Source organism: Ochotona princeps, chromosome 1, assembly GCF_030435755.1.
Source record: "Ochotona princeps isolate mOchPri1 chromosome 1, mOchPri1.hap1, whole genome shotgun sequence".
Classification (NCBI taxonomy): domain Eukaryota; kingdom Metazoa; phylum Chordata; class Mammalia; order Lagomorpha; family Ochotonidae; genus Ochotona; species Ochotona princeps.
Window position 1 is genome coordinate 26,963,539 of NC_080832.1, and position 19,038 is coordinate 26,982,576.

At 46.2% G+C, this 19,038-nt stretch overlaps 1 protein-coding gene and 1 non-coding gene across 2 annotated transcripts in view; one reads left to right on the forward strand and one right to left on the reverse strand.

Moving 5' to 3' along the window:
- Positions 1-362: 362 nt before the first annotated feature.
- On the reverse strand, positions 363-444 carry TRNAL-UAG (transfer RNA leucine (anticodon UAG)). Its single transcript has one exon. It is a non-coding gene; the product is annotated as a tRNA-Leu (tRNA).
- An 11,621-nt stretch (positions 445-12,065) lies between these two features.
- MAP3K5 (mitogen-activated protein kinase kinase kinase 5) overlaps positions 12,066-19,038 on the forward strand; it is a 240,487-nt gene continuing 233,514 nt past the window's right edge. Inside the window, exon 1 of the mRNA XM_058671310.1 lies at positions 12,066-12,861. Coding sequence (XP_058527293.1) covers positions 12,408-12,861 — 454 coding nt within the window. The 5' untranslated portion in view covers positions 12,066-12,407. The remainder of the gene's footprint in view (positions 12,862-19,038) is intronic.

A 19,038-nucleotide genomic window follows, 5' to 3' on the forward strand; every position in this document is an offset into this window, starting at 1 on the left:
ACTGCTTACATATGTAGTTGATTCTATTTCTGGATTTTCTATTTTGTTCCATTGATCTATTTATTCATGAACCAGCTCATTCACAGTGGAGGATTTACATCTGTTAAGACTCAATAGTGTGAGGGAAAAGCAACAATAACCTGTATTTGGGGCAAAGTCACAGGGGCATCCCAGCGGTTAGACCTTAGCTGCTGCTCCCGCCTCTCAAGCCCCTTGGGTTGTTGTCCATTTTCTGTTTTTTTAAGGAAGTAGGTTTTGTGGCCTGGGCCATAGCGCTGCCGTTTCTGGTTTTTCTCCTTTCTTGTTCTATTCAGAAAATTAATTTGTCAGAAAGGAGCCAAAAAAGGTCACCCGCAGGGATGTGGCAGCGGTGGGATTCGAACCCACGCCATCGAAATGACTGGAGCCTAAATCCAGCGCCTTAGACCACTCGGCCACACTACCTCCCAGGTTGTTGTCCATTTTCTAAGCCTGGATCCCAGCCTTATACTGATGAACTAATTTTTTTGGCAAAAAAATTTGGTTTTGAGAGTATTGTTGGTACTTTCTAATGCCTTAACAAAATTTCCCAGGTATAGTTTGGAATTAGAAAATTCTGATGACACTGCTCCAGCTCTAGTGAAGGCCTTTCTGGATGGCTCCCATCATGGCAGGAACACACGAAACAGGGAGAGAACACTTGGCAAGACAGGAAACCAGAGAGCAGACACCGACACCGCCAGTCTGGGTCCTTTATACAATAAGCCCTCCCAGGGGAATTTGCTAGAATCCCAGCAGAGCTATTTAATTCCATCTGAGAATGATTTCTCAATGGCCTAATAACTTTGCACTAAAATTCACTTTTTAGAGATTCAAAGGTTTCCAAATATTAACAACTTGGGAACCAAGATTCCAACATATGGCCCATGGGGTACACATTCCAACTGTATCCAAAGTGTAGCACCTGCTGCCACAAAGACTACTGCTGTGGCCTTATGTGCATATTTTTTTTATGATTTGTCCATATACATTTTTAAATGTCCTGAATATTAAGAATTTTGACTTTCGGAGGTGAATAAATATGTGGGTGGGGCAGAGGCAGCATGAGACAACACAAAACAAGAGAAGATGTAATGTCTTCATGAAATAATTTCTCTTGATGGAAATGGCCTTAACTTTGTAGGACAGAAAGAGAACTGAAAATGTTGACAGCAGTGCTTTTAGAAGCGAAGCAAAGACTCCATCAGTAATCTCACAGTGGGAGGAGACTTGTGATGCACTGAAATCATTGCTAGGTGAGGCTTGAACTCAGAACTCTCTCTACTGCCTTTTGAGATTAGTTTAAGATGCATGCTGCTACACAGAGTCAAAGTTTTCTTTTTAAAATACAAGCTGGATCATATAAGCACATTTGCTTAAAACTGTGGCCTTTTTGGGCCCAGTGCGGTAGTCTAGTGGCTAAAGTCCTCACCTTGGATGCACCAGGATCCCATATGAGTGCCGATTCCTGTCCCAGCAGCCCTGCTTCCCATCCAGATCCCTGCTTGTGGCCTGGGAAAGAAGTTAGTTGAAGATGATACCAAAGCTTTGGGCCCCTGCACCCACGTGGGAGACCCGGAAGAAGCTCCTGGCTCCTGGCTTCGGATCGGCTCAGCTCTGGCCATTGTGGAGTCAGCAGACGGGAGATCTTCGTCTCTGTTTCTCCTCCTCTTATATATCTACCTTTGCAATAAAAACGACTAAATAAATCTTTAAAAAACAAAGCAAAACAAAACAAAACTGGCCTATTCTCACCAATGAGGTTAAACTCATCTCTCACAAAGATGCCCTAAAATCTGACTCTTCCTTGGTTTTCAATCTTGTTTTATGGAACAGTTACTGAGAATGGGTATGCTGATGCCACAGTGGTGCTACAAGCAATGGTCATCATTCTGTAGTGATTACAGGAATATCAGTAGAGTGGTGGTGGTAACAGCTCTATTGCAAAACTATTACTATTCTTGCTCGGATTAGCACTTGAACTCCTTGTGATTTTCTGAGATTGAATATATTTTGTATATTGTACACTTTTTTCGCAGGGTCCTGTGGTTTCTTTGCACTCACCTCTAAATTCTGCTCTAGCTATATACAGTGTATTCTACTGCAGCTTAGTCACCGTAGCTCTGTCTCTCCAGAGCTCAGTTGGCATAATGTTAAGTAATTTATTGCCAAATAAAGAATAAAAATTTTTCTTTCTGTAACAGTAGTGCCCAGTAGAATTTGGTATAGTGATAGAAACATTTTATATTTGCCATTGTCTGATAGATGAGAAACTAAATTTTATGTTCAGGTACTATAATTAATTTAGATTCAAATAACAGTGTATTTTCTTTTTCAAAAAATGTCATTTATTTTAAATGCAGAATGACAGAGAGGGGGAGACACACCTTCTATTCACTGCTTTACTCCTTAACTGACCATAATAGCTAGGGCTGGGCCAGGCTGAACCCTGGAAACTGGAACTCCATTCAGGTCTTCCACATGCATGGCAAAGGTCAAGCTCTTGGGCCATCATTTACTGTTTCCTGGACAGATTAACTGGGAGCTTGCTCAGAAGCAGAGCAGCCAAGATCCAAACCAATGGCCCAAAATGGAATGCTAGCATTGCAGGCAGCAGCTCATCCTACTGTGCCGTAACCATGGATCTCCTCTCTTTTCTCATTACTTTTACTTGAACTACTTCCTGGATTCCCATTTAAAGATTTGAAGATTTGCTAGATGAAGGTAACTCAAAAGAAGGCTTTGTGGCAGATTTGCAGCAAAAACACCAAATAAAAGTATTTTTATATGCATATTCTTTTTCTTAAAAAAATGCTTATTTATTTTTATTACAAAGTCAGATATATAGAGACAGAGAGGAAGATCTTTCATTTACTGCCCAAATGGCCGCAACCACTGGAGATGAGCTGATCTGAGGTCAGGAGCCAGGAGCCTCTTCTGGATCTCCCACATGGGTGCAGAGCCCCAATGCCTTGGGCCTTTCTCCACTGCTTTCCCAGGGCACAAGCAGGGAGCTGAATGGAAAGTGGGGCCATTGGGATTATAACCAGTGCCAATATGGGATGCAGGCATGTGTAAGGTGAGGACTTTAACCACTAGGCTACTGTGTTGGTCCCTTTGGTACATATTCTGAATAGCTTGGGTTCCATCAGAGCATTTATAGGGGTTAATTAATAAAGCAATTTAGCTCAATTTAGTCACTTGTGCGCTGATACTTTCAGTCTTCCAGAAGTAGTGTATTATGTCTAAATTTACAGTGGAATTCAAGATGAGATTTTGTATTTGAATTCTGGGATATCACTATTCACTCAAGTGGCATCAGCAAAAGGAAGAGTGGAAGGACAGATTTCTGCATGTGCTCGAGGAGGACACTCTCACTCAGCTCCAGCATGTATGACAGTTTCTGCAAATATTGAAGATCCCAGGGCTCCTCTACGTGATCTGCAGTAACTATCCAGCTATACAACATTCTTATATCACTTGCACATGAGTAGACGCTCAAGAAGAGATCTCTACCACTAAATTTTCTTCATCGAATATTACAGGAATATCAGAAGAGGCCCATTCTTGAATTTATGTAGATCACATTTCTGGGGTAGGGCTGGAGGAAGTGGTCTCTGTGTGTAAACCACCTCACACGAACCTGCTCTGCACCTGTGGCTGGCGGAGTTTCCTGAGGTGAGTAGCGGACGGAGGGGAGAATATGAAGCTATTGAGGGCTTAGAAAAAGCGGTCAGCTTTATCTTTCACTAGCAGGGGTTTGTCTTGGAGAACTAAGAAATCAAAAACATACTTTTGCATGAAAACAAAACACTGCAAATTATGAAATAAGTGGCAAACCTAGAGGCAAAATCAAAGCATCGAACAAATACAAACAACATTCACCCTTTTGTCTTTAGTGTTGAGCTTTTTTCTAGGCCTTTGCACTCCTTAATTGCTGAGAAAAAAAGTGTGTTCATAGCTTCCAGAAGAAAAAGTAAGAATTAGACTTCCAATGGGATATTTTAATTCCAAATTTGAAAAAAAAATCAGACTGTTTGAATTCCTTGTAACCCTTCTAAATCTCACGCTTCTGTTACATGGGCTGGCTGCGTGTCTTTATACCAGAACAATAAAGCAAGTTGTTTGCTGTTTCCTGATGACATGATCCTATCCCATCATTATCATAAGGAACAAGGGACACCAGCACAAGCTCTGGATTGGAACTTACTCCTGTGTGACCTAGGGCAACCTGCTCCCCAGATCTCAGACCTTTGATGTGAAGATGGGAGAATTGAGCTATGTAATAGCTAGTGATAGGTGCTCAGTATTGCTATTTTTCAACTGGAACTGGCCCTACATCACATCTTATTTTTTGTTATTAGTATAGCATGAACATTGCATTCGCTTCAGTAGTCATGCAGACCTTGTTCTGCTGATGGGCTCTCCAGAGTCTTTACGGGGCTTTTTTCTTCTTCTCCTTTTTAAAAGATTCTATTTTTATTGGAAAGTCAGACACACAGAGAGAAGGAGAGACAAACAGGAATATCTTTTAAGCTGATTCACCCACCAAGTGGCCACAATGGTTGGAGCTAAGCCAATCTGAAGCCTGCTCCGGGTTTCCCATGTGGGTGCAGGGTCCTAAGGCTTTGGACCATCCTTTGCTGCTTTCCCAGGTCACAAACAGGGAGCTGGATGGGAAAGTGGTGGCGGCCGGGATTATAACTGGCGCACTTATGGGATCCCAGCACATGCAAGGCGAGGACTTTAGCCATGAGGCAGGGCCACTGGGACCAGAACTGGCACCCACATGGGATCCCCGTGTGTGTAAGGCAAGGACACCAGCCACGAGGCTACCATGCTGGGCCCCAGAGCCTTTGAGTTTTTCCCAGGCCTCTGTTGTTTGGAGAGCACTCAACCATAGTACATTGCAGTATCCAAAAAGTTTCCATTTAATCTAACTCAATCTGATGACTGAACAAGCAGAATGCAGAGAGCTGACATTCATTTTTTAATTGTAAAAGCTCTTTAGTAGCTACCAGAGTTCCAGTGAGAAGGAGGTAGGGTAATTTGAAGGATATTGCCAAGGTATGGAAGGGAGCTCCAGAGGGCTGTGTGGGAGCTTGGGACCAGCAGCTTCCAGTTTTCCTCCTGAGATGTCAGAGAAGAAGACAGAGGATGGTTTTGAAACCTTACAGGGAAATGAGTCCATCAGGATCTGCCACATTCTGTTGAAGAACATAGCTTGCAGGGACTGACAGAGCCAGAAACAGAAAGGCCTTCTTCCCAGTTTCCCTCCGCACATCCCTGCCTGGATGCAGACTCAACTGGTAAGCAGCAAGCAAGGAAGGCACGGGCTTAATTCATGCACAGCAGCCTCCTGATACAGGCTCTCATGAATGCATCTTGGGTCTGGAGGGAAAAAGATACAAAAACAGAGGGCAAAGACAGGACTGAAGTGTATTCTCACTCCTACTTCATCACTGTACCATGCATTCAAATGTTGGCCTACAAGCGCATGCCTTACTACCGTGGACATAAAGCCTGGCCCTGGGATGATGCTACTTTCCTCTAGCTTTGTTTTCTGTGTGTCTGAAACTTCTTCTGAGTTTTGCTTGCTGTATGTCCAAAATTATCTTAATTTTAATTCAGGGTTGAGATTTTCTTTCTAGGTTACTCAGAAGTCTGGAGCCAGATCTTTTGTCTGCATGAGAGCTATCTTACATACAGTTTCCTCCTACTTCTAGAGTGTGTCATTCTTACTTTGATTCTTCCTGATGTCAACAATTCATTTTTGGCTCTCAGTGCCTATGTACTATCTGCAAAACATTTCTAGGCCAAAGCTAGTTCTGGCTGTCGTGCTCAGCTTCTGAGTTTGTGGTCTTTCTATAGAATCTTGTCAGCTGGTGTCCCATGATGTCATTAGTTCTTTGCTGCTTTTATGTATATGCTTCAAATTTTGCCCAGCATTCTTAGTCTTTTCAAAGAGAGGACTGATCAAAATAATATGTGAGTGTCAGAGGTAAAAATCTCTCAAATTTCTCTAACTCCTACCTTAGAGACATCTCAATGCCCATCTCTAAGAGGAAGTGGACAGAACTTAACCAGAAAATTTCAGGTCAGAGGTCATGCTTTTCTAAAAAGTAAAGACATCAGAGACCCATAAATACAAGTTTGTGCTGTGATTTAAACTTGTCAAAAATCTTTACATATGGGCTCAGTGCATGACCCAGTGGCTAAATCCTCACCTTGTAGGTGCCAAGATCCCATATGGGCACTGGTCCATGTCTCTGCTGTTAACTTCCCATCCAGTTCCCTGCATGTGGCCTGGGGAAGCGGTAAAGGATGGCCAAAAGCTCCTGGCTCCTGGCTTTGGATCAGCTCAGCTCTGGCCATTGACGTCACATGGGGAGTAAGCCAGCAGACAGAAGATCGTTCTGTCTGTATCTCCTTCTCTCTGTAGATCTGCCTTTCCAATTAAAATAAATAAATCGGTTTTTTTTACCAACAACAAAAAAAGCCTTTAGATAACTCCAAGCAATATGCTACCTTGCTGCTTCCTTGGACTCCTTCTTGAAGGTCAATATGGAGTGTGACTATGACTTCTTAGTGAGAAATATCTCCAAGGTCCCTCACATGCATTAAGGTCATGTGACCAAAACCATCATATTTGACTTAATTTAATTTTAGATGTATTGCAAAATGTCTTCATTAAATTTTAGTGATTAATGCTAAATTCTTCGCTTTTGAAATATTAAAACTAAATCTACAGAACATACAGTTTTTCTTACAAATCTATATTCAATTACATCGTATTGTTCAAAATCACCTGCATCTGATTATGTGTAATAAGTTCTTTATAGAATTCCTTGCCAGGAAAAAGATGTGAATGTTCATATGAATATATAATGTCATATATTTTCTTTTCACATTTGTAGCCCAAACACATACATTTAGCAATCAATATAGTTATTAACTTACTGCATGGGCTAGATATCACTTTCACTGCCTTCCTTGTTTTGTAGCTGGTCTTCGGTAGCCTATTTTGGAAACAACACTATATTATACTGTCTTGATCTGAGGATGCAGAGGAAAAGGTATACTCCCTTTCCTCTCTTTTCTTCCTCTTCCTCCTCCTCCTCTTCCTCTTCTCCTTCTTCTTCTTTTCTCTTACACACACACACACCCCAATAGCTAGTTAGCAGAGCTGTGCTTTTTTTCAGAACAATTCAAAATTTGCCTCTTCAAGAACAAACTTGCAAGTCCAAGATGGGCAGTGATTTTGCTCATATCTACTACTAACACATAAGATGTCCTTTTGGATTAGAAAAAGGTGTTCCTTCCATGCAGAACAATTGCGGAAATGTTCATCTTCCAGGTGATCTAGCTGGGACAAAGCTTTCATGCCTATCGACTGATGCAGAATCTGGCATGGTCAGCTGGATTTCAGCACCACTTTTGGCTCTTTCACCTGTGCCCTGCCTATTGGCAGGCCAAGAACTGAACCAGATGAACCTGTACACGTTCCAGTGCTTACCAGCTACAAAACCTGAAATGGTATATGGTTCTATCCAAGTACTTTCTTACTATTCCTTTCAGGTTGAGGGGCCATCTCTGGTCAGTAACCGGAAATAGCATTTCAGTATCACACGGGGGTTAGGGTGCCTGAGATCAGCAACAACTTTAAAGTTGTTGAATTGATCTCAACTACATGAAATCCAGCAATGTAAAACAAAAGCAAAAATACAAATTATACCTTAAAAATATTTCTGAAAAGATGAGAAAAGGTAGTAAGGTGAGACAGTTTTTAAGAATACAGCTTTGGGGGCCCAGCGGCGTGGCCTAGCGGCTAAAGTCCTCACCTTGAAAGCCCCGGGATCCCATATGGGCGCCGGTTCTAATCCCCGCAGCTCCACTTCCCATCCAGCTCCCTGCTTGTGGCCTGGGAAAGCAGTTGAGGACGGCCCAAAGCTTTGGGACACTGCACCCTTGTGGGAGACCTGGAAGAGGTTCCTGGTTCCCGGCATCGGATCGGCGCGCATCGGCCCGTTGCGGCTCACTTGGGGAGTGAATCATCGAATGGAAGATCTTCCTCTCTGTCTCTCCTCCTCTCTGTATATCTGACTTTGTAATAAAATGAATAAATCTTTAAAAAAAAAAAAAAAAAGAATACAGCTTTGGGACCCAGCATGGTAGCCTAGCAGCTGAACTCCCCGCTTTACATGTACTGGATTCCCATATGGACACCAGTTCTAGTCCTGGCTGCCCCGCATCCCATCCAGCTCCCTGCATGTGGCCTGAGAAAGCAGTTGAGGATGGCCCAAAGCCTTGGGATCCCGTACCTGCATGGGAGACCTGCAAGAGGCTCCTGGCTTCAAGTTGGCGCAGTTCTGGTCTTTGCAGCTGCTTGGGGAGTGAATCAATGGACAGAAAATCTTCCTTTCTGTCTCTCCTTCTCTTTGCATATCTGACTTTCAAATCAAAATAAATAAATCTTTAAAAAAAGAATACAGCTTTTAAGAAATAGGTCTATCACACTAGTGCCTTGTGTAGCAAAATGCTACATGAGAAATCAGACATCTTGGTTTTATAGATGGCGAGGATTCAACACTTTTCTAGGAGTTTGGAAGGGCTCCACGCTGTTGAAATATCAGAATTATCTTTTAGTAGCCAATCAACATTGTGCTTCAGCGTGATCACTGAGTCACTGAATAACTACCTTACTGTAAATTTGCTTCTATCATTTCATGTACTTTTAGAAAAACCTCAAGTCACTTTCCTTAGTGGAGGATATAATTGTACAATGGCTAGGTGTTTTTCTGCATGACTATTTTCTTCCTTCCTTTAATTGTTAACTACTCAGCTGTTTTATTTTTCCTTATCGTCCCACTCCAGTTTGAAATGTAGCTATATATACATGCCTTTTTAATGAAACTCGGTAATCTCAGTCTTTGCAGATGGGATGTGCAAAACCTATAACTTCAGTTCACTGCCACTTGCCTTGGCTTTCCTGTCAAAGCATTCTAGCATCCCCCGGAACTTTGTACCAAACAAGTAGGTTCTTCTTCATTGCTCTGAAGCAGGTAATTTCTTTTCTTTAGCACAATTTTAAAAGTTGAGTAAGCCATATAATTTCCCTCATTTATATGATTGCAGAACAATGAAAAATTTCCATGCAGATGGGATAGTGAGCAAAGTCAGATTCTCTGAAAGCAAGAAACACCCTGCTGTAGCTATCAGGATTCCAAGGGAGGCATGGCAGTGCTGGCTCCTTTATATACAATGCGGCTTTCTCCAAAGGGCTTCTTTCTTTTTTTTTTTTAATTGATTTTTTTAAAATTATTTTTTAATAATCTTACTTAGTTGATTAGGGAACAAAGTGTTAAGGGCTACAGGGTGAAAGTGGGTAATACCATTGTTTCCACATCAATATCATTTTACCCTGTATCTGGGGTCAGGGAAAAAACCAAGGGAAAAGCCCCACCCAACCTCCCACCCATCCCAGATCCCCAACGGGAGGCGCGCTCTGAGGGTCCTGCTCATACAGTTTTGATAGTTCATCAGTTCTGGATTGCTGCCAATCTCTCAGTTCCAATCGCAATGAACCCTATTCAGAATCCACTGGCTGACAGTCTCTTCATGGTTGGGGTTCTAAGATCAGCAGTTCAGTTGGAGGGATCTCCAAAGAGACTTCATCTGAGATGATCCCAAGCAAAGGGCTTCTTTCTGAAAAGTGAGTACAGACTTCACCAATCACCGGGAAAGGCAGAAGAGCAACCAATTATTAGGAAGAGAGGTTAGAATAGTTAGAATAACAACCAATCAGGGAACAGTAAGTGGAGTAGTCCTTTTGTGCATTAATTTGCTGAGTTCACAATCAAGTCTTCCTTCAGCTGACTCAACAACATCCGGATATTAAACTGTGTATGTTTCCTCTGGGAGTCCCTCCCTCAGGGCTCTTGGAGAGTTAGAGAAAGTGGCTCTTCTTTGCAGTTTATCTTGCCTTTACAGGCCCCCTCCCCAGGAATGCTTATCAAATATGCACGATCATTTGGTGAATCAGATACAAAAGTACTTCAAAAAGCTAGTGGAAATTGGGATGCAAAGGTACTTATTTTAGTGTCTCCCCACTCCCTGAATCAAAATGTCTGTGTAGAGTTTTCCCAGTGTGCATTTTCCACAAAGTTTTTGAAGTTTCCTCGTGGATCTTTCAAGAGTATTTGCATAGAAACAGCTCTCCTCCTCCTTCTTCTTAAAGCAATCTGTATTTAAGAGTACACAGAAAGGTAAAGATATCTTCCATCTGCTGGTTTAGTCCCCAAATGGCCTCAGTGGTTGGGACTTGGCCAGGCTAAAGCCAGTAGCCATAAACTCCTCCTGGGTCTCCCATGTGGTTGGCAGGAGGCCAAGCACTTGGGCACTCTTCCACTGTTTTCCCAGTTGTGTCAACAGTGAGCTGAATCTGAAGTGGAGCAGCAGGGATTCCAACCAGCATCCATATGAAATGTCAGTAAATAGGCTGTGGCTTCACTCACTGCACAAAGACAATGGTCAAACCTCTTTTAATTCCACTTTATCATGACTTAAAAAAAAAACACACGATTTCCTTACTTATTTGAAAATCAGTTACTGGGCAGGTGCTGTGGCATAGTTGGCAAGTCTATCTGTAGCACCATCATCATAGGCACAGGGTTCGGATCCCAGCTGCTCCACTTTCAGTCCTGCGGACAAGCCGGTGTGACATCTCTCCCTGTCTCTCCTTCTCTCTGTACTTCTGCCTTTCAAATAAAATAAATAAGGGGGAGAAAAGAAAAAGAAAACCAGAGTTAAAGAACAAGAGTGGTAGGGAGACAGCTTCCATGTGCTGGTTCATTACCCGATGGTCCAACAGCGCAGAAGCGGCCAGCAGGCACTGGGAGCTTCAAAGGGGGCTCCCACGGGAGCGCAGGAGTCCAAGTGTTTGGGCCGCTCTCCTCTGCCTTCCCAGGCCTCTAGCAAGAAAGTGGATGGAAAGTGGAGCAGCCCATCCCATGGTATGGCACAGCAGCAGCAGCAGCAACTTAACTAGGGTATGCCTAATGCCAACTCCCTTGTAAAGTTTTAAAGACACTTACATAAAAAATTCAGTCTTCTGTCTTAATTATATGATGCGTGTGGGCAAAAATTTTAGAAACCAAACCATTCTGAATTCGAGGGGGAGGGTGGGGAGGTGTCAAACAGTTGCTCAACAATGACAACAATATAGGGTCCCCGAAATTTTCCAATCAACTTCCCTGGCTCCCGGGTCGCTGATGAGCCTCGCACTGGTTTAGGCCGCTTTTTGAATCCCTTCCTCACTGGCACAACCCAAGCTTCCCGCGGACGCCCCTGCCCCTGTGCTTGCTGCGCCCCCCAACCTCCACGCGCTCCTAACTCCCGCAGCCAAGGGCGCCGGAGAGGAGCCAGCGGGGGGCGCCCTAGCCCCGGGGAACGCGACGACCGCTCCGAGGCCAACTTCGCTGACCGAGTAGTGCCTATTATTATTATTATTATTATTATTATTATTATTAACGCCATCCTGTAGTGACGCCGGTTTTGCCAGCCCCGGTTCTTTTTGGCGGGGGGCCAGCTGCGTGGCGGCGGGACCCTGGGCTGTAATCGTGCGGTGGCGTGGCGCTCGGGGAAGGACTGAGGTCCCGCAGCCCCTGGCGCGGTGGGTGCCGTCCCGGCTCCGGCTTCCCAGCAGCGCCCTTCCCACCGGGGCGGGCCCTGAGTCGGTGCCGCGACGAGTGGGCGGCTTGAAGTGGGCGGCTGAGAGGGCGAGCGGCTGCTGAGGAAGCGGCGAGACGCCAGTGGAGGAGCCCAGCGCTGGGACTTGCCGGCTGCGGCGACCGCGGAGGGGGCAGAAGCGAGGCCAGACGAAGCAGGCGCTGGCAAGGAGGAGGGCGCGGGTGCTCTTCTGCGGCGGCCCTGCGAGCCTTCCCGGGCCGTCAGGTGCTCGCCAGGTAGTTTGCCACCCGCAGAGCTCCCGGTCCGAGGCTCCTCCAGGAGCGCGCGGCGCGGCTGTGAGGGCGCCCGGCACCCCGAGCGCGGCGCCCTTGAGCCACACCGCGGCGCCAGGTTTGCGAGCCGCCCGGAGGAGGAAGCGCAGTCCCTTTCCCGCTCAGCCGGGGTCCCCACCCCTTGTACTCTAAACCCTGCAGCGGGCGAGCGGCGCGGCCACGGAGGCGCCGAGGTGGGGCGAGCCTCCGCCGCCGGCCAGCGGCGGGCCCCCGGGCGAGAGGGCGCCGGAGAGGAGGCGGCGGCGCGGAGGCGAGGGCGCGGCGCGCGATGGCAGCTGCCTAGCCCGGCGGGCGCGGAGCAGCCCCGAGCTGTGGCTGGCCCGACGGTACGGCTGGACGGGGGACGCCGCCTCAGCCCGGCCGGCAGAGATGAGCGCCGACACTGGCGAGGGCATCACTTTCTCCGTGCCAACCTTCGCCCCTTCGGGCTTGTGCCCCTGGCCTGAGGGCGGCAGCTGCCGGCGGGGAACCACGGCGGTAGCCGAGGGCGAGGAGAAGCAGCTACCAGCACCGCCACCAGCGGGCAGCTTCTGGAACGTGGAGAGCACCGGCGTCCCGGGCACCGCAGGTCCCGCCGCCGCCAGCGCCCCTGGGAGCGGCGCCCCCCGGTGCCGGGGCAGCTCCGGGAGCGGGCCCGGCCGACGGACCACTGTAGCTTACGTGATCAACGAAGCGAGCCAGGGGCAGCTGGTGGTGGCCGAGAGCGAGGCCCTGCAGAGCCTGCGGGAGGCGTGCGAGGCGGTGGGCGCCACCCTAGAGACGCTGCATTTTGGCAAACTGGACTTCGGGGAGACGGCGGTGCTGGACCGATTTTACAACGCAGGTGCGTATGCCCACCTTTGGCGATGGGTGACTGTGGGTGGCCCGAGATTTTCAGTTATTTTTCTAAGCGGGAAGCTTGCTTCCTACTAACTTCTTGGCGCACCGTAGGCGGGGGCCGCGAGTGGTGCAGCGTGACTGCTCCACGGCGCTAGCCACTCCCGGGAGCATGGTTCGTGCTGGGACCCGCTGGCCTGTCGCGGCCCCACGCGGGGCCTACGGCTCGGTCGTAGTCGCTCTGAAGGACCGCGTTGTTTCGCCCTGAGAGAAAATTCGGGCCGCACGGCGGTCCCTGAGTGTAGGTTTCGCTTCTGTTAGGGGGTTGGCGGGTTTTCCTCCTGCGCCGGACCTGCGGCTGTTTGGGCGACGTTCGTTGCTCCATGCCGGGGGCTTGGGCCACCCGGTCAGCAGCAACGGGTAGTGTTGTCTTGCACCTTGAGCAAGTTTCTATGATTTGGAGTTCCCGTCCTTTTTAGCAGGTGGACTTTCAGGTAATTATTTTTAAAATCACAGCGTTCTAACTTACACAAAATAGTGTTTATGGCTTTGTGAGCAGCTTGGTGAAAAAACCTGTTGCTATTAATGGCCTCCAATGATGTGGTGGGCTGGAAGGTTTGTTCAAACGCTGAGACGTTGTTAGTGACTAAGATTAGCTTGCCTTCTAAGGGAATTGCTGGCGTGATCCGTTGGGGAAAAAAAGAAATGTATCTTTTCAGCGTATCAGAGATTTCAGACGGTGTTAAGCAGTTCCAGGGACTGAAGCAATTAGTTGTTAGCAAATGTTCGTAATGATAACATGTTATTGGAGTTAACTGTTAGCACCCTGTAATCCAAAGTTGAGTATATATGAGTACACGTTTATTATAATGGTGGGTGAAACACTTGGGTTAATGTTTGCAAAAGCAATAAGCTGCTCGCATCTGAATCACATCCGAGGTTTAATATCCCAATCTGGTTTTCTGTTCTAATTCTCTTTAGTCTTTCCAAAACACCTGAAGTAGGCTTAGGTCAGTTTTGGGATTTAGCCAAAGCTGCATGTTTGAAGAACAAGAACTTCATGTTAAGGGAGCCAGACTAAATTAAATTTGGGCTTTCTGGCTCTGGTGTTTTGGCCTTTTATTTATTTTTTTAGTTTTGGCTTTCATAAGTGAACATGAATACAATACAGTTTGTTTCTGCCTATGACTTGCTATAAAAATTATACAGACATAACTTTTCTAAAAATTACAGCACTCATTTTTGGAGTATAATTTTGCAAGACAGTGCAAAGAGCTGAAAGCTTAGAGAGCTAAAAGCCCATCTGAACACTTGAGTCTATTTTTATGGAGCTGACAGACTGGACATTTTTTTCCCTAAGGCTGCAGAGAAAAAAAAAACTATCTTAAACTCTAATTCGAAAGAAACTTCACTTGCAAGACTTGCTTTCTGTACTGCTCCACATAAGGCTGCCTGCCATGACTGATTCCGGGGTTCATGGGCAGGAACTTGTCAGTGCAGGGGGCTGATCCTAGGGTGATTGCGCGCTTGACCCTTGTTGTTGCCAGTTAATTTAAACATTTGAAAACTTATCTTTGTGTGGATTGTATTGGAAAGCAGCAGCAAAGAGAGCACTCCCCCATCCATCGGCTTATTCCCAGATAGCTATAAGATCTAGAACTGGGCCAGGCCAAACCCCGGAAACAGGAGCCCAACCCATGAGGGTGTGAGGAACCTAACCAGTAGAGCCAACACCTGCTGCTGTGAAGGAACCCCCCCCCCATTAACAACAGGCTGGAAATGAGAGCAATGCTAGGACTGACCTGTAGGCACTTTGCTGTGGGATGGGCTTCCCAAGCACGTGTTAACCATTTTGCCAAACACCTGCCCCACTGTGGCCTCCAGGTAGTTGGGCTGATTGCCGCTGAGAATCAAGGGAGGCTGTCCAACTTGGAAGCAGGGAATGGGGGAGCCTGTGCAGTATGGAATGGAGGGGTGGCACAGGATGCTCTGGCAAGACCCTGGACCCGGGCCAGTTGTGTGCCACCCATTGGCTTTTGCCACCTTGGGCAAGCCTGTTTGACTGCTGTACCTCAGGATGATGTGGAGTCTCTGCTTTCTCATTCAGCATTAAGATGGGACAGAATGAAAATGGTATCAGTTGCCATGCAAACGTTTAGCTTTTCTAAACAGTCATGCAGAGTGATAGTAATAGAAGTTAGTTTCTTCTGACATCTAAGAGGGCCAATTGCTAACTCTTTCTGTAAGATCTCACTCAACCCGACTCAGCTCTGCTATTGTTCCTCAGGAACAGACGTGGACAGTGCCTCAAGAAATGATCACGGTTGTGTTCCAGTAAAACTTTTATTAGTGAATGTTGCCATTTGAATTTCTTGCCTTTCTTAGAATAGCATTTTGATAACCCCCGTCCCTCCACTGTTTTAAAATGTGAGAGTCATTCTTAGTTTGCAGTCTGTACACAGACAGGCAGCTGCTGGCCCCTGGGCCATAGTGACCTTTTCTCTCCACCCACTACCTGTCCTTGAATGTTGAGTCATTGTGATGGAGTGGGCAGAACACTGTCCCTCAAGTTAGAGCCCAGCTGTTGTCCCAGCTCTGCTGTGCACCATGTGCTTGGGAAGACAGCCTTTATCTCCTCCAGTGGTTATTCTTCCATTCTCCAGGGGTGGAAGTAGAGGGGATTTGGACTGAATGTCTTAGTTTCCCTTCTCAATTCATTTGAACTTGCGAGAGGCAGGGCAGCATGGTTTTGGGGGGCGGGGACAGAGCATTTGAATGGGAGTCTGAAGATGTGGTTTCTGGCCCTGGCTTTCCTCTGATTGGGAACAAGCTACTTAAAATCCCCCAAAGGAGTAGAGGGTTGGAATAATAGGTATTGGAGATTCCTTCTAGAATTTCAATGTTATTGCTATTATGCATGAGGCATTTAAAATATTAACTTATACATATTTTAAAAATTATTTTGAGTAACAGGCAGCGAAAGATAGTAGTACTCCCATCATCAATTTGTTCACTCCCTAAATACCCACAACTCAGGGACTGAAACTAGAGCTGAAACCTCAATTCAGTCGTGAACACATGGGTGGTGAGCACCCACTGCTGCCTGCCAGGAAGTTGGAGTCAGGAGCTAGAGCCAGGCCTTACACACAAGATATCCTAATGTGGGAGGTGGGCGTCTCAACTGGTATCTTTAACCAAACACCTGCCCCACTGCTGCGTTTTTGAAAACATGATATTGCAATTCATTGTTTTCACTCCTGTTCCCTTATCTGATTGTTATGCAGCTATCTTCTAGTTTGTTCTTCTGACATTTGTCATTCTTTCAGTCTCTTTCTGAGGTGGAACTGTTGGTAATGATGCATTTATGGAAAATTACCTTATCTACATGCAGAAGGGACTGTGGTTCAGAGATGGCAAATGCCAGGCTATCAGCACCCATGCGTAGCATGTATAGAAGGCAGTACAGTTCTGTACAAACCAGTGATCCAGGTGAGCCTGTACAGGTGGCAAGGTTTCCTTCCAATTCGAAGAGTTTCCAAAACTCTTTTAAGTCAACACAAACTTTGTCAATATAGCTGTAGAGTAGACACCATAATTCTTTCATTTAGTTGATGAAAACTGAAGCATAAAGAGGCCGTATTCATACATCCATTCTTTCAGGGAACATGATTTCAGATTATTGCTTGGGACCAGGACCACGCTGACTGTTCAGGACAGTGTTGCTTCTGAACCTGCAGCCTGGACTTTGAATCCACCTTTCTCTGTGTGTCAGAATAGCAGCTTTGCCTTTGATGTTGCTTTTCGTATCTTCTTGGCCAGAAGTAGGAGGAGCATCAAAGAGGATTGTTGGTGGTGATGGGCTGGGGAGCTATGGTGATGTCAGGGCCAGAGGAAGGATTGGAAGCAGGATGCAGAGTGGAGGTGTCTGTGCCTACTGAGGACTCGTGCACACTTTCACCTCTTTGAGTCCTCTTCCCCTCCCAACTCTTTGTGATCCTAGACTTTCTGCTGATGTGTACTGCCTCTCTGCCCCCTGCCCTTGGGACCCTGCTTTACTCATGGCCATCATCACACTCCCTCTGGGTAGGTAGGCTTCAGAAGAGGTTGGTTTCCATTGGCTGCCCACTTCCTGTGTCCCTGACACTTCCTCTGTTCCCGACACCAGCCTTTACATCTTCCCTGGCCTTCCGCTTAGCCTGGCTCGCTGCAGAGTGCAGTCTGTTACTCAGCCCCTCGCAGTCCAGCAATGGTGAGAAACAGGAAGGAAGCATGTGCTAGTAGAAATTTCAAGAGCTTAGCTTTTCTATTTCCGTCCATATAAAGCCTCCATGCTACTGGAGCTTGTGATGAAAGTCACCACATAGGCCATTTTAAAGGAGAGGTGTATGATCATTCCTGGTTTTGGCTACACCCGGCAAACACAAACACAAAAACAACAGAATAGACCCTTTGTATTGCATCTGTCCCATACTGAGGAGTTTCTCAAAGTCTTCCCACCCACTTCTGCATTTCCACTTTCAAGTCCAGTAAAGCATTTGTATAGAATGTCTCTTAGTTGTGTAGAGGGAGGAGGAAGTCTCTGTTTCCTGAAGAGTAGTTCTCATATATCCATTAGAAAAATTCAGAAGACTGATTTGTGTAATGCCCACATTTCAGCTTTTCCAATGATATTGTAAACAGAGAAAGAGGAGAAACTCAGCACCCTCCTACCTTGATTTCTCCAAATGGAAATGTGTTTTTATGTTAGAAAAGCTAGTAGGAACTGTACAATAACTCAACTGGTTAATCCTCTACCTCCAAGTGCCAGCATTCCGTATGGGTACTTAGAGGAGAACCAGCATCCCATATGGTTCATGTCCTGGCTGCTCCACTTGCCATCTAGTTTCCTGCTTGTGGCCTGGAAAAGCAGTAGAGGATGGCCCAGAGCCTTGGGACCCTGCACCTGCGTGGGAGACCTGGGGGAAGTTCCTGGCTCCTGGCTTTGAATCGGCTCAGCTCTGGCTGTTGTGGCCATTTGGGGGAGTGAATCAATGGATGGAAGATCTCTGTTTTTCCTTCTCTCTGTATATCTGACTTTCCAATAAGAATAAATACATCTTAAAAAGAAAGCTAAGAGGGATATAATCTTAGAAGAAACAGTTGTTTGGCATGTATAGGAATTACTTGGGAAAATGCACAGTGTTTATTATTTGTTTTTCATATCTCATCAGCAAAGAGTGAAAATCTTTTCATGCTGTGCAACCAAGCAGTGTTAGAATACCTCTTATGGGAACTGCCTTCTCATTTCTCCATGACTGTACTTCACAAGAGACCAGCCCAAGTCACAGTTGTTAAGGAATGCACATATATATGCTTATTAGGAAAAACTCTGACCAGGAGAGGATGTTTAAAGCTTCACAGGTGGTTTTGTTCTGAGTGTTCCACCTGCCCCTGGCACATGCCGCTGTAGACCACTGTGCCTGCCTCTGGCTATCTTGCATACCCGGTCAGTTGAAGCAAAATTGTAATTTTCAAAGGGCTTTACTAGCAAGGTGAAGCAAAACAAAATGAAAAAGAAACCACTGAAGCTTCCCTCCCTGTCCCAAGTAGATTTGTTTTTAGAGCATTTTTTTTTTCATTCCAGCTGCAGATCGTCAAGCCTAATCCTGCTTCCTGGGCTTCCAGGATCCTGGCTTCTTGCCTTGCTTGGATGCCTTTAGTGTGACTGAAACATGCTATGGGTTGCTAGCATGCGCTACTTCTGTCTCCAAGCAAAGCCTTTTTCTTTTCTTTTCTTTTAAATTGAAAGGCACATGTTACAGAGAGTGCAGGAGAGGCAGTGAGATCAACCACCTGCTGTCATTCCCCACATGGCAGTAGCTGAGCTTAGCTGACGTCAGCTGTCAGGAGCCCCGAGCTTCTTCAGGCTCTTCCACCTGGGTGCAGAGTCCCAGGTGGGTGCAGGCCACCTCTAGGGCTTTTCTAGGCCACAGAGAGCTGGATAGGAAATGGAGCATCCGGGACACGAACCAGTGCCCATATGATATGCTCGTACCACACGGTGAAGGATTAACCTGATGAGCCACTGTGCCAGCCCCAAACCCTTTAAGTGAGTTGCATGGCCTTGTTTCACCAGTGGCCTTGGCTGATGCTAGTCTTCTGGGAGTTCTTTGGTGGCTATAGGGACTGTCCCCTGCTTCCTGTT